The sequence below is a fragment of the Rhinopithecus roxellana genome, chromosome 10 (genome assembly GCF_007565055.1).
Source record: "Rhinopithecus roxellana isolate Shanxi Qingling chromosome 10, ASM756505v1, whole genome shotgun sequence".
NCBI lineage: Eukaryota > Metazoa > Chordata > Mammalia > Primates > Cercopithecidae > Rhinopithecus > Rhinopithecus roxellana.
The window spans coordinates 129,332,989-129,348,940 of record NC_044558.1 but is presented as its reverse complement, the minus strand read 5'-3'; the positions used below and the strand labels follow the sequence as shown (position 1 = coordinate 129,348,940).

At 34.2% G+C, this 15,952-nt stretch overlaps 1 protein-coding gene across 4 annotated transcripts in view; it reads left to right on the top strand.

The window, feature by feature from the left end:
• Positions 1 to 15,952, top strand: part of ABCC9 (ATP binding cassette subfamily C member 9) — a 140,161-nt gene that overhangs the window by 11,572 nt on the left and 112,637 nt on the right. For all 4 annotated transcript variants that reach the window (XM_010361201.2, XM_010361200.2, XM_010361202.2 and 1 more), the window contains exons 5-7: positions 2,179 to 2,300; positions 12,709 to 12,875; positions 13,896 to 14,138. In XM_010361201.2, the coding sequence (XP_010359503.1) occupies positions 2,179 to 2,300; positions 12,709 to 12,875; positions 13,896 to 14,138 (532 nt within the window). The remainder of the gene's footprint in view (positions 1 to 2,178; positions 2,301 to 12,708; positions 12,876 to 13,895; positions 14,139 to 15,952) is intronic.

The window sequence follows — 15,952 nt, the reverse complement described above, 5'->3', positions numbered from 1 at the left end:
AGAGTCTTGCTCTGTTGCCCAGGCTGGAGTGCAGCCGTGTGATCTCGGTTCACTGCCAAGTCTGCCTCCCGTGTCCAAGCAATCCTCCTGCCTCAGCCCCCCGAGTAGCTGGGGTCACAGGCATGCGGCACCACACATGGCTAATTTTTGTATGTTTAAGAGAGATAAGAGTTTTACCATGTTGCCCAGGTTGGTCTCAAACTCCTGGCCTCAAGTGATCACCCGCCCCAGCCTTGCTAAGTGCGGGGATTACAGGTGTAAGCCACCACGTTCAGCCGGATTCTTTCTTTGATTCAATAGTCAGAGAATATTAGAAGCATTTCCTAATTTCTGTGCTGACAAAATTGTTATCTATTTTTTCCTCTGATGATTTTGATCTATTTACAGGAGATGGTAGGTGGTTTTTAAGTGCTACCCTACTACTCTCACATTTTTATTATCATGTCTATATTAATGATTCCAAATTATATCACTGATCATGTTCCAAATCTCTACAGACACTTACAATTCCATTTTCCTCCTTATTAGACACCTTCACAATCCATAAATGTCTAGTGAAACTTATTAGTTCCTCTTTCCAATCTGCTCATCCTCTTAAAATCTTATTTGGTCACACAGCCATCCACACAGACACCCTAGGAATTATCTTCTACTTCTCTACTGCCATCACCCTCATACCCTAATGCTGGTAAACTCCTGCCCATTTTAACAATCAATCTTTTTCCAAATGTATCATTTCCTCCATGTTACTGCTGCCAAAGCTGAAGTCAAACCTTTATCATCTGTCACACAACTTTATACCCATAGCTTCCTAACTGCTTTTCTTCCTTCCATTTCACTCCCTCTGCTACAAACTCATGTATTACCCACCAACTTTCTTATCCACATGATTGCTAGAGCTATCCATTTAAAACAAATCTGATTATACCACTTACCTATTCAAGTGTTTCAGTTTTCCATGGGTTGAGATGCCAGCCTCTTACCATGGCATACAAAGCCTTCCATGATGCATTCTATCTTAAACGTTCCGTTTCAAGAATATTAAACTACTTGGAATTTTGAACATGTTGAATTGTTTCATGCTTCTGTGTACTTGCCCATTCTGTTCCTTTTTTAAAATGACCCTTTTCCTGACCAGTGGATTCTTTTTCCTGTTTCAGTTCCTATTGTCAACCATGCCTCTCCTGGAATGACCTTCTCAGTGTTCTCCTTTCCCCCAGAGAAAGTGATATAGTCACTCTCTTCTCTATACCATTTATGTACTAATATCTTCAAGTAATTTGAGAAAAGCAAAATGTTTCACTCTGTGGCATTATTAATGCCAATGGAGTTGAGGGCTGTCCACAATACTCATCTGGTCTGGAACCACCGGTTTGCCTGGTGATCTCTGTTGCCTTCAGAGTGAAGTTTATTCTCCTTGCAGTCATGCTGAATTGCTTGCAATACCCTTGAACACACTGGCCCCTCTGCCTGGAACTGTCTTCCTCTCTTCTTCCTCTGAGTAGCCATTCCTCATTCGGAAAGTGTCAGCTTGGAAGTCACTTCCTTCTCAAAGCTTTCTCTGTCCCAGACGTGCACTCTGTGTTTTCACACTGTCCCTTCAGCTGTGTTGTAATTTCCTATTTGCTATCACAGTATCCTCAATATACTAGATTTTTTTCTTTGACTACAGATGTTACATCTTGTTTTCTTCATTGTTGCATCCAAGAACCTAATGCAGTATCTGGACCAGCAATCACAGATGCATTGAGTGAATTAATGAGAATGGAGAAATCACTGAAGACTATTAAGTTGGGAGTGCTGTCAAAGGAACACACACCCTTTTCACACACATTGGAGTTCGGATTGAGTTAACTGTTTTCACTTGCTTTAGTTGTTAAATTATTTCAGCAGCTCTGCCCTACAGTATAGGAGTAGTTATATATTTGCTTTTGTTGTAAGCATTTTAAGGTATAGTTTGGCTGTTTACTCGGCCCTTCATGTTAAGATAAATCCTTTCTGCAGAACTATGTCTTTCAATATATTCTTCCCTTATGTATTATCTTGGAAACTACTATTGCATTCTGTATTTTAAACATCTTATTACTAAGAGAGAGTTCTTATGAAAAAATTCGGAAAAAATGGGAAGTTATCTGGAACCATCAGCTTTAGGCATTGACTTTGTACTGTTCTTTGTAGGCGACGGGAATCAAGGCACCTCCACCTCTTTATGCCGGCCGTGATGGGATTCGTTGCCACTACAACATCAATAGTATATTATCATAATATCGAAACATCCAATTTTCCTAAATTACTTTTAGGTAAGTATGATCACTTTTGTTGTTTCTCGTTAAAGAGCTATTTGTTTTTTTCCCTCTAAAGCGTTGTTTTTCTTTTTCCTCAGAGTAAATACTATCAGAGTGTGTGGGGAGTAGAAAGTATGGGCAAACCACAGTGATTAATTCTCCTGTAGCTGCCCAGTAAACATGGGGTTGAAGATAAGCTGAATTGCTCTAGGCTGTGAAAATTCCATACCCCCAGGTCATTTCTTCTGCCATAAACACTCTCTGTGGTGTGTCTGTATGTAGCGGAGGAAGAAAGTGGAGGGAATGTGCTGGCCTTCTGGCTTGCAGAAGTTGTATTTTGAGAATCAGAGCTCAGGCTGGAGTGCCCTGTGCAGTGGCCGGATCTCAGCTCACTGCAAGCTCCGCCTCCCGGGTTCACGCCATTCTCCTGCCTCAGCCTCCCGAGTAACTGGGATTACAGGCGCCCGTCACCTTGCCCGGCTAGTTTTTTGTATTTTTTAGTAGAGATGGGGTTTCACCGTGTTAGCCAGGATGGTCTCGATCTCCTGACCTCGTGATCCGCCCATCTGGACCTCCCAAAGTGCTGGGATTACAGGCTTGAGCCACCGCGCCCGGCCAAATTACTCTATATGTTCTAAGAAGAAATGAGAAGAAAGGAGAACTGCATAGAAGGGATTAAATTAGTACTAGTTCACAGGTCCTCTATATAAGAGATTTACAATCACTCAATTTAGTTCAACATTCTATAATAACTCATCAAACTGTCAGACAATTGTGCTGGAAAATCAATTAATTTAATTGTGTAGTTAGACATTTAAATTAAAAAGTTTGGTTAGTTTAATTGGCAAGACTTTCTACAATAAAAACACCTCAATTTGATCATTTGTTCTCTCATTTTTTTCTATTGTTAAGACATTGCTTTACATAGAATTACACAGAATAACTATTTCTAATTATGTACTCCTATTTTTCATGTTTTGGTTTCAAACATTAATTTTAAAAGAGTGGCTGTTTTATTTATTCATAAAAGTTAAGAGTGGACAGTTCTTTTTATATTTTTTAAAGTCTTCTAAGATTAAAATGTGGTGATTTTTACTTGTCATTTCTGGTTCTAAATACCAAAATTGTAAATGTGCATTTGGTCCCTCTATTCTATTTCTAGTTACTTTTCTTAAGGGGATAACCATAATCATGTAAGTGGGCCAAAATGAACAAGCTCCAGCCTGGGCGACAGAGCGAGATTCCGTCTCAAAAAAAAAAAAAAAAAAGAATATATAATAGAGAAATTTACTTTCATTTAATCATGGGTTGTCTTGTTTTTACATTTGCGTATGAAGCTTCCAGTCAATGTGACCTGATTGTTCCAAGTGTGGCTTCTTGATTTCTTGACCTGTTAGTGCTAGTTAATTTTGGAAAATTTGGTTTATTTGTCAAAGTGTGTATTATTTTCTTGATGTAATTCTCAGATTTATCATAGTAGGCTGGATTTAATGATTCTGTCCTGTTGAATATGTTTCTGTGTATAACAGGCTAATTATTGAACCTTGTAATTTCCTTAAATCTTTATAAAAGTTTTAGAACTAGAAAAATTATGGTTCATTATTTCCCAAAGTTTAGCCCTCAAAGTATATATGTCCCCAGATAATACTGTCATATGTGTTATCCAAAAATATATATATAAGTGAGCAGACATAAGTAAATTTGGGAAACAGATAAACAGCAGGTTTTTCTACTGAAGGACTTTCATGAACCTATATGTGCCAAAATCCTATATTACATGCAACCATTCACAGAGTGGTCTGACCTCACAATTTTTATAAAGTACTCATTAAAACAGTATTATTTGTGTCACTAGTTAGATAAGCTCATATTTAATCCAATCTCCTCATTCTACATATGAGTGAACTTTGAGAAAGATTAAACAATGTCAATATTCTAAAGAAAAATAAACTATTTATTTAAAAATAAAATAATAAAATAAAATTATTCTAAAAAAAAAAAAAAGAATCAGAGCTCTTGTTAGGAGCTACTGCACCATGCTGCCCTGTGAACAAGTCATCTCCTCTAGTTCCAGGTGTTTCTACCTCTGGCTTGGAGTCCCAGGACATTTTCCCAAGGTTCAGGCCTTTCACTGATGCTGTGGGAATGCCACACTTTCCTAGAATTACTATGTAGCAGACTATGTGCCATAGCATAATGAAGAGTATGCTATCCTGAGGAGCAGCTGCCTTTAAATCATAGTCTTTCACACCTGCATTGTGACTACAATTGTTTTATTCGCCTCTCTTGCCTCCTTGTTCTCTGGAAATCAAAGGCCATCTAAAATATTCCTAATTTTATTTTTGCCTTGGGTCAAAATTATGTAACTCATCTATATTAGTTATGTTCAATACTCTGACCCGTCGCTATATTCCTCGGAGTATACTTTCTTTCTTAAAGAGATAAAGATATGGAGCAAGGATCTTAGATGGGCTATGAACCTCCTGAAACTGTAGTTTGAATTATGTGTTTGTGTGAATGATGCTTACTGCTTCTGATTTTATTTGATTGTTGTATAATGAAAATGATGTTGACGAATGATATAGAAATTAGGAGAAGAAATAATGAAAACACACACACAGTATTTTATTCATTCATCCTGAGTACACTAAAATTGAAAATGGATGCATGAAAAATACTGATTATTCTATGTTGTGTGACATTATATGATTGTTAAAGGCAATCTAATAAAAAAGGTACAGAGGGTTACATATTAATTTAAAAGGCTGTCAAATTTTGAATTATCTTAATAGAAAGGTCTTTTGTACAAAATGGGAGGCAGACGCTATTGCAGAAGTCTGAAAATGCCAAAAAAAAAAAAAAAAAAGAAATTTCCAACCGGTAGCTGCAAAAAATATATAAAATTGATAATTTAATAAGCTAAATATACATTTTTGAAAAGTAGATGGTAATAAAAAATGTTATTACTAGAAAGGAATTTAGGTATTAATAATGTTTTGAAGGAAATGCAATCGGAAGAGGCCTATTATTGTTATGTAGGTGCAAGACAGCACAATTTGATCATATTGCTGGAAGGACATGGAGATAAAGTATAATATTTCTTGTTATTTTAACAAAGAAAAATTTGAACCTAGGAAAGTTTCTGATTTTAAGACCACAAAGCTAGTAATTTTGTCTCAACATTTCATTATGAAAATCACCAAATGTACAGAAAGTTGAAAGAATCATGTGAATTCCCACTTACCCAACACCTGAATTCTTCAAATTACATTTGTTCTCTTTGTTTTATCACATATCTACATCTTTTCATCCTTCTATTCATACCTCTCTCCATCTTAGTTTTGATGCATTTTAAGGTAAGTTGTAGACATTAGTATACTTTACCTCTGAACGCTTCATGCATATCTTTTTGTGAGACAAAATTCACATACATGAAACACAGCGATCTTAATTTGCTAAATGCATGTACCTATATAACCCTATCATGACATAACTATCATCCATGCAAATTTTCTTATACTCAATTTCACCTTTACAGAGGCAATACCTGTTCTGATTTTTACCCCCACCATGGATTAGGTTTGCCTGTTCTAGAACTTCATATAAATTGAATGACACAGTGTAGACTTTTAAGTACGGCTTCTTTTTCTAAGCATGATTTTTTGATGCTCATCAGTGATGTAGCATAGATCAATATTTTGTTCTTATAATTGCTTTATTTCATTGTATAACTATATCATAGTTTTTCAATCCCTTGTTAATGTCTATTACTGTACTATTTCAAGTACAGTAATATTACTGTACTATTTTCAATCCCTTGTTAATGTCTACATCTGTACTATTTCCAGGTTTTAGCCATCATGAGAATAAAAGCTGCTATCAACATTCTTAACGAGCATTTTGTGGCTATATGCATTTGTTTCTCTTAGGTAAATACCTAAGAGTGAAATCTGTGGGTCATAGGATAAGTGGGTAAATGTTCATATTTTAAGAAACTGACATCTTTTCCCAAAATGGTTGTATCGTTTTTTATACTCACTAACAAGGTGTAGGAGTTCCAGTTCCACATGTTCATCATTTGGTGATCTTGGTCTTTCTAATTTAGTCATGCTAGTGGGTGTTTACTGCTAACACATTGTGGTTTTAATTTGCATTTATCTGATGGCTAATTATGTTGAACACTTTTTGATGAGTTTATTGGCCATTTTTTATCTTTGGGATGTGGCTATTCATATCTTTTGCCCATGTTTCATTGGGTTGCACTTTTATTATTGAGTTGTAGGAATATTTTGCACATACTAGATATTAGTAAGTCATCAGTTACATGTTTTGAGAATGTTTTCCTTCTAGTCTGTGGCATACGTATTCATTTATTTAATAGGGTCTTTTAATGAGCAGAAGATTTTTAACTTTGATATAGTATAATTTATCATTTCTTCTAGTCCTTAGTTACTGCTTTCTGTGTCTTAAGACATCTTTGTCTTGCCTCTAAATATGTTTTCCTCCTATTCTCCTGTTTGCTTTTAGATGTTTTATGGTTTCCATTTTTATTTTTAGGACTATGATTCATTTTAAATTAATTGTGTGTATGATGTAAGGTAGGTGTCAAAGTTCTTCTTTTTTTTTTCCAAGTGATTATCAATGTGTTCTAGCATCATTTGTGGGATAGACTTTCCGTTTCTCACAAGATTGCATTGGCACTTCTGTAAAAAAAAAAAATTAAATCAAATGACTGTTTAATCTATTTTGGCTCTATTTACTGTTTCTTTGATGTATTCATAAATTTTTATGCCACTAACGTTTTCTCTTGCTTTGGAGTTCTTGAAGTCATAAATTACAAGTCACACAGCATTTTCTTTGTTTTTCTCCGAAGTTTGCTTTGGCTATTCTAGTTCTTTTGGGTTTCTATATACAGTTTAGAATCAGGTTTACAATTTCTCCAAAAAAAAAAAAAAAAAAAAAAACATTATAGGACCATTATGGGGATTGCATCGAATTTATAAAACAATTTGGGACATAATTGGCATCTTCACACTATTGAGTTTCACAATGCATTCTTCATTTATTTAGGTCTTTTGTTTCCCTTTGCAATGTTTTGTAATTTTCAGTGTAGAGGTCTTTCATGTTTTGTTAACTTTATTTCAAGTATTTTTCTTTGTTTTCCTTCTTTTATTGCATGTGAAATTTATTTCATATTTCATTTTTCAGTTGTTTCTTCCTTTATGTGAAATGCAATTAAATATTGAGTAAAACAACTCTATAGGATGCAAATAACTCTATAGTTAAAAACTAATAATCCAACAAAAAAAGGGCAAAAGATCTGAATAGACGTTTGTCAAAAGAAGACATACAAATGGCACTGTTAAAATGCCCTTACTACTCAAAGCAATCTACAGATTTAATGCAATCCCTGTCAAAATACCAATGACATTTTTCACAGAAATAGAAAAAAAATTCTAAAATTTATAGGCAGCCACAAAAGACCTAGAATAGTCAAAGCTATCCTAAGCAAATAGTACAAAAATGGAGGAATCACATTACCTGATTTCATACTACAGAGAAGTAGTAATCAAAATGGCATCGTACTGGCATAAAAACAGACACATAGAGAAATGGAACAGAATATAGAATCCAGAGATAAATCCATACATCTATCGTGAAGTTATTTTTGAAAAAGCGCTAAGAACATACACTGGAGAAAGGACAGTCGCTTCAGTGAATGGTTCTGGAAAAACTGGATATCCATATGCAGAAGAACAAAACTAGACCCTTGTCTCTCACCACGTACAAAACCAAAATCAAAATAGATTAAAGACTTAAATCTAAAACCTCAAACTATGAAACTACTACAAGAAAATATTAGGAAACTCTCCAGGACATTGGACTGGGCAAAGATATCTTGAGCAATACCCCTCAAGCACAGTCAACCAAAGCAAGAATGAAGAAATGGGATCACATCAAGTTAAAAAGCTTCTGCACAGCAAAGGGAGAAGTCAACAAAGTGAAGAGACAATCTACAGAATGGGAGAAAATATTTGCAAACTGCCTGTCTGACAAGGGATTAATGAACAGAATATATAAGGAGCTCAAACAACTCTATAGGAACAAAAACTAACAATCCAATAAAAAATGGGCAAAATATCTGAATAGATATTTGTCAAAAGAAGACATACAAATGGCAAACAGGTATATGAAAAGGTACTCAATATCACTGACCATTGGAGAAATGTATATCAAAACTACAATGAAATATCATCTCACTCCAGTTAAAATGGCTTGTATACAAAAGTCAGGCAATAAGTAACGCTGGCAAGAATGAGGAGAAAAGAAAATCCTTGTACACTATTGGTGAAAACGTAAATTAGTACAACCACTATGAAGAACAGTTTGGAGGTTCCTTAAAAAACAAAAAGTTGAGCCACCATACAATTCAGCAACCCCACTCCTGGGTACATACCCAAAAGAAAGGAAATCAGTATATTGAATAGATATCTGCACTCCCATGTTTATTGCAACACTGTTCACAATAGCTAAGATTTTGAAGCAACCTAAGTGTCCATAAACAGACGAATGGATAAAGAAACTGTGGTACATATACCACAATGGAGTACTATTTAGCCATAAAATAAGAATAAGATCCTGTCATTTGTATCCACATGGAGGGAACTTGAGGTCATTGTTTAAGTGAAATAAGACAGGCACAGAAAGACAGACGTCTCATATTTTCACTTATTTGTGGGAGCAAAAAATCAAAACAATTGTACTCATGGGGACAGAGAGTAAAAAGATGGATACCAGAGACTTGGAAGGGTAGTGGGGTGCTGGGAGGGGCCAATGGGGATGTTTAATGGAGACAAAAATTAGGAAGAATGAATAAGACCTAGTATTTGATAGCACAACAGGGTGACTACAGTCAATAATAATTTAGTTGTACATTTAAAAAGAACTAAATGGGTACAATTGGATTCTTTTTAACAGAAAAGATAAATGCTTGAGATGATCAATGCCATATTTTCTCTGATGTGATTATTACTCATTGCATACCTGTATCAAAACATTTCATGTAACCCATAAATATATACCTACAAATAAAGAATAAAATAAAATAAAATGATTTTCTATATTGACTTTGTATCTTGCAGTCTTAGAAATTCACTTATTACTTTTAGTTATTGCTTTGTACATTTCCTAAAATTTTCTATGTAAACAAACATGCTATCTGCAAATAGAGACACCTATTTTTTTTTCAGCCTTCTTTATGCCTTCTTTTTTCTTTTTTCTTTTTTTTCTTGTCATATTGCTATAGCTAAGATGTCCAGTAAAATGCCAAATAGACATAAGACTGAAATCCTGTCTGGTTCCTGATTTTAGGGGAAAATGGTCAGTCTTTCATAATTAATTGTAATGTTGGTTATAGGTTTTTCACAGCGAACCTTTATTTGCCTAGTAAGTTTTCTTTTATTTAAAGTTTACTCAGGGTGTGATTAAAGTCTTGAATGGGTGTTGAATTTCATTAAAGTTTTTTTCCTATATCCATTAGGAAAATTGTATTTCTGTTAGTGTGCTAAATTGCATTGATCTATTTTTCAAATAAAGTAACAATGCATTTCTGAGAAGAGCCACACATAGTCATAATATATTATGCCAGCTTGGTATCACTATATTTTATTTGTTAAAGCTTTTTACATCTATGCAATGAAGAATATTCATCTGTTATTTTCTTGTAATTCCTTTTTTCAGGCTTATACATGCTGCATTAAACTGCCTTCATAAAATGAGTTGGAAAGTGTTTTCTATTTTTCTGAAAGACTTTTTATAAGGTTAATTTTATCTCTTTCTTAAATGTTGAATAGAAATCACTAGTGAAGTCGTCTGGACCTGGGATTTGGACTAAGGGAGGATTTAAAATTATAAAATTATATCTGTATTAGACAAAGTGTTATATCTAATACTTTTTTATATCTAGTAAAATTTTAGGTCTAAATTTTATTATAATTTAGTAAATATGTTGTCTAATTTCCTTAGTGACTATATAGACTTTTCAGAGTATCTACTTCTTTTTATGTTAGTTTTCATAAGGTACATTTTTAAGTAATTTTCCATTTCATGTAAGTTTTTGGATACATTGTCACAATGTTATTCATGAGATTTCCTGATTCTCCTTTTAAAGTATGTAGGGTATGTAGGGATAGTGCCTCCTTCATTCCTAGTATTGGTTTTTGTGTTCTTCTTTTCTTGAACTGTCTAGTTAGGGTCTTATCAATTGTATTAGTCTTTTCAAAGAATGACATTGAGTTTGTTCATTTTATCAATTGTTCATTTTTCTATTTTATTGCTTTCTATTCATCTCTACTGTTTTCATCTTTTTTGGTCCTTTTTTTCTTTCCTGAGCTTCTAAGGTCAATATGCATTTTCAAACCTTATATTGTAAAATGAATATGTAAACCTATAAATTTTCCTCTGAGTCTTATTTTAGTTGTACTTCTTGAATTTTAAATATGTAGTACTTTTATTGTAGTTAATGTATTTTAATATTATCTGACTTCTTTAGTGATTTCTTCTTTAACATGTGGATTATTAGTAATGTGTTGTTTAATTTCCAAATATTTAGAAACTTTTAGATATCTTACTGCATGAAAAGATCAAAGATTACTTCCTTATCTCTGTGCCTGATGTTCCTGCCCTTTATGACTCTGTTGCCTTGAGTGTGAGTAGGACCTGTGCCTGGGTTCTAGCCAATAGCGTATGGCATGGAGGAAGGTCTCAAATCAGTAGAGTCTTTATTGAGCCAGCAGACCCAGTCAATACCTAGAACCTGGTGAGAACCTGGAGCAGAGAACCCAGCCTCATGAGAGCCTGGAATAGAGAACCCAATTGACCCTGACTCAAAGTCCTGAATCCTAGAAACTGCGAGATAATAAATGTGTGCAGTTTTAAGCTGCTCAGTTTGTTATAGTTTGTTAAGTAGCAATAGAAAATCAATAGTCTGACTGTTCTTGATTTTTTAAGTTTAATTTTATTGTGGTCAGAAAATATACTCTATATGATTTCTGTTATTTCAAATTCATTTCTCTTTGTTTTCTGACTAAACATATAATTTACACCAGTACCATATTCAGTTAATAAGAAGGTATAATCTGAAGATGTTAGAAGTATTTTTAGAGTACCAAATCTCAAATAGTTTTATAAATATCAAATAGTATGAGGTGTGTTTTATAGTGTTCTAATACATCTTCTAAATCTTCATTGGTCATGTTCCTATTTTTAAGTGTATCTTTCTAAAATCTGGACCCTTTTATTATTATTAAAAGTCTTTTTTATTTCCGATAATAATTGTCTTGAAGTTGGCTTTGTTTTATATTAATATAACCACTCCAAGTTTCTTATGCTTAATTGCTTTAATTGTGTATCTTTCCCATCTACTTATTTTTAATCTACTCTTTCTAATACTTAAGGTGAATCTCTTTAGATAGCACATAATTTGGTCTTTTTTTTTAATGAATCCATTCTGACTCTACATTTAAGCTAAAAGAAGATATACATCGAGTTCATATGCCAATGTTCAGTATTTCTCACTAATGAAGTGATCACTTAACTTTTCTGGTTCTGATAAATGTTGTCCAAGCTGGATTGTCTTACATGTGTCTTAGATTTCTTCTTTCTTAGACCATATTCATTTGTACTGACATTTATTCAAAGTGCAAAGTAGATTGTATCCTTGCCAAAATATTTCTAGGAAAGTCTCTGCTTCTATCTCATATCGGCTGCAAAATGTTGGTTGTAGTTCTGTGGCAGTGTAATCCTCACTTTTCTGATCCGAGTACTTGACCTCTCAGTTTGCTCTATAGGATCATTGTTCTTTGTGCTATGTGAATGGGCGTGGTGTTTTAAACCATTTGATTAAGAAAAGTCACTTACTACTTGAATAAGAATCTGTCAGGCATAAACTCAATTACACAGATACATGAATTCCATGATAATTCCAGGATAATATCATGAAACATATCCTTGGGTTTGCAACACACCTATGATGTCGGTTACACAGATACCAACTTGTGAATTATTCATATAATTAAGGCTCTTTGAAAACAAGACCAGAAGATAAAGCTGCTTTTTAAAATTTATAGACTTACAGGTACATTTTGAAGAATCTAGTTTATCCTATTATATATCTCTTTACGTCCTCCCATCTATTGTGTATGGTCAGGGTGGAAGCACTCAACATTTTGAACTTATTACTCCTTCAATTCAAAACTCTAGAAGTACACTAAATCATATATGTTGTTTTCTTACCAAGTAAAACCATGTGGAAATATCGTACATAAAATTGCCTTTGTTATTTAAAAGCGTCATAATTACATTCAAATGCTAGTGAAGTTTAAGAAAAGATTGCATCTTTCTCTTTTTGTCTTTTTCTTTTCAGCCCTATTCCTGTATTGGGTAATGGCTTTTATTACCAAAACAATAAAATTGGTTAAATACTGTCAGTCTGGTTTGGACATATCAAACCTGCGTTTCTGCATCACAGGCATGATGGTCATCTTGAATGGGCTCTTGATGGCTGTGGAGATCAACGTCATTCGAGTCAGGGTATGTAGCTAATGGCTTTTGTTTAGTTATTTGGATTCAAGACCCCAATATAAAAGATTACAGTTAGCCAGAAATCATTAGTATTTACAAGGATGAATACATGTATTTGATTTATATAATATAAAAATAAAGTTGAACTAATCACTAAATTCAGGCCATCAATGTTTCAGAAATCTCAGTGTGACCCTAGAAACTATTTATTCATTCACAAATCTTGATTGATCAAATGCCTGCTATGTGTCAGATATTATGCTCAGTTTATATTACAGAAGAAATTGTTTTGAGGAGAAAGTTCTATCATCCATGATTGGTCTCAAAGCACCCCTGGGTTAAGCAAAATATTGCATTCTCAGAAATTTAAAACTGAAAAGAAAACAGTGTAATCCAGTTTGCCCATTTCACTGATGAAGAAACATGTAGAGATAGCTTTGGTTATATATCCAAAGTAATATGGTCAAGACCCATACCTGGTTTGTAATTGCAAATCGATTATACTTTTCACCACTTAATACTGTCAGTTATGTTGTGTGAGATACTAGAGAGAGATTTTCCAGTACTCATTTTTTATCAGAGAACTTTGAACTTGATCAGTGAGTAGAAAGATATATGCTGCAATGAATGTGGAGAGTAGTCAGTTAACATCAGGAAACCATAGATCAAGAGACTCAATAATGGTGTTAACACATTTTAATATCTAAACAATGTAAAAACCTTCATTTGGTTGACCCCTATCATAGGATATCATGAAACATTGACTCTTAGTAAAAACTATCTTTTAAAAGGTTAACTGATCTTTCAGAATTGACCCCAAGAGGATTACATGCAAAATTCTGGCATTAACTAGTTAGTCTAGTCACAACAGAAGGAAGTATCTCAAAGAATATTTCAGAAAGGGATGGAAGGAGGCTTTAAAATATAAATTTTGGTCAAATGAAAATGTAGAAAAGGTTGAAATTTTACTTTTAATATGTGGAAAATAATTGGACTAATTGTTAAACTGTGGAATTTTTCTTGCCACAGAGATACGTATTCTTCATGAATCCTCAGAAAGTAAAGCCTCCTGAAGACCTCCAGGATCTGGGAGTGAGATTTCTTCAACCATTTGTGAATTTGCTGTCAAAAGCAACATACTGGTGGATGAACACACTTATTATAACTGCTCATAAAAAGCCTATTGATCTGAAGGCAATTGGAAAATTGCCAATAGCAATGAGAGCAGTAACAAATTATGTTTGCCTGAAAGATGCATATGAAGAACAAAAGGTAATTTAGCATCTGTCTTCTATGTGCTTAATTACAGAGAATGGTCCTATTGGCATGAACCCAGGAGGCAGAGCTTGCAGTGAGCCGAGATTGGGCCACTGCAGTCCAGCCTGGGTGACAGAGCAAGACTCCATCTCAAAAAATATATATATATACATACACACACACACATATACACACATATACATGTATACACATATATACATATATACATACATATATACACATACATACATATACACACACACACATATATACACACATATATACCCACATATATATACACACTCATATATATATAAAGACACAGTTTAGGCCAGGCGCAATGGCTCACGCCTGTAGTCCCAACACTTTAGGAGGCCGAGGCGGGTGGATCACTTAAGCTCAGGAGTTTGAGACCAGCCTGACCAACATGGAGAAACCCCATCTCTACTAAAAATACAAAAATTAGCTGGGCATGGTGGCACATGCCTGTAATTCCAGCTACTTGGGAGGCTGAGGCAGGAGAATTGCTTGAACCCGGGAGGTGGAAGTTGTGGCAAGCCGAGATCGCACCACTGCACTCCAGCCTGGGCAACAAGAGTGAAATTCTGTCTAAAAAAAATAAATAAATAAAATAAAATAAAAAATAAAAAATAAAATGACACAAAGCTTAAATCGTATCTATGGTAAAGGAGAAGCAGATTTCCTTCATCTGTTTTCCTCTGTACTTTTGAATCATGTTAATTGGGGCTGGAAGACTGGAAGAGCCAATGAAGTATACTTTTATTACTTGCTCAATTAGTACATGAGGAAGGATAGAGTGAGTACTATCTTTTCTGTGGGACATGTCACCAAGTGGAAAGTAAGAATTAAGTTCAATGATCATGTACAACTAATCCATTACCATATAATATTAATAACTCATGAAATTTTTGGTATTGTCTTTTCACAAGCATAAGTTTGTTATATAAAGAGGTCAAATAGATACCAACTAATAATCAATTTTAAGAAATTTAAAGCCTTATATTAATTACTGACTAAAATGTAGCTTCTATAGTTCCAAATGGGAGACTAAATTAAATAAAAGGACATTGTCTGCCTCTTCCACGTATCGTCCTACGTGACTGCCAAAATTGGCTTCCTCTGGCACTTTTCCTAAGTATTCATTGTTGTTTTAACAAATTTAAAGATGAGAGTCTTTGAGTGTTTTCATTTTGTCTTTTATCATTCTAAATAGTCACGCATGCTACCCGCAGTGGTAGGTGTGTTTTCTATTGCAATCATCTGCAAATATCATTGCCATTTAAAATATTAGGATTCTCAACCACACTGGAAGGAAATAGAGTATGGTAAAACAGCTCACGAGTTTTTGGCTGTTCTCAATCAAGATCAACAAAGCATTTATGGTAAATGATGAAAATAATCTCCGTTTTGTGTCAGAAATACGTGTTATGAGATTAAATGGCAGGAAAAGGTTACAACAAATGAATCTGAGTCATTTCTCTGGTTTCACCTCTGGGAAAAGTATTGCATAAAATTTTTAAAACTGCTAAAGTAAAGATGTTTGCAGTCTTGCCTAAGCATAGCTTAATTTTTCTGAGTTCTCTTTACAAGAGAGATTAGCTTGAACTTGGTGTGTTAATGTCTACATAAACTTTGGAAAACAAACCATTTATTTTAACAGGGGGTTGCATTGGGAACGTAGTTGAACTCTACTCCAGTGAGTTGACTTCCTTCTCACAGTGAAAAAACTTTATCTACCTCCTCCCTAAGTTTTAATTACGATGATTGCTCAGGTCTTAAAATTGTATTTACAACAAACAACTGTAGCT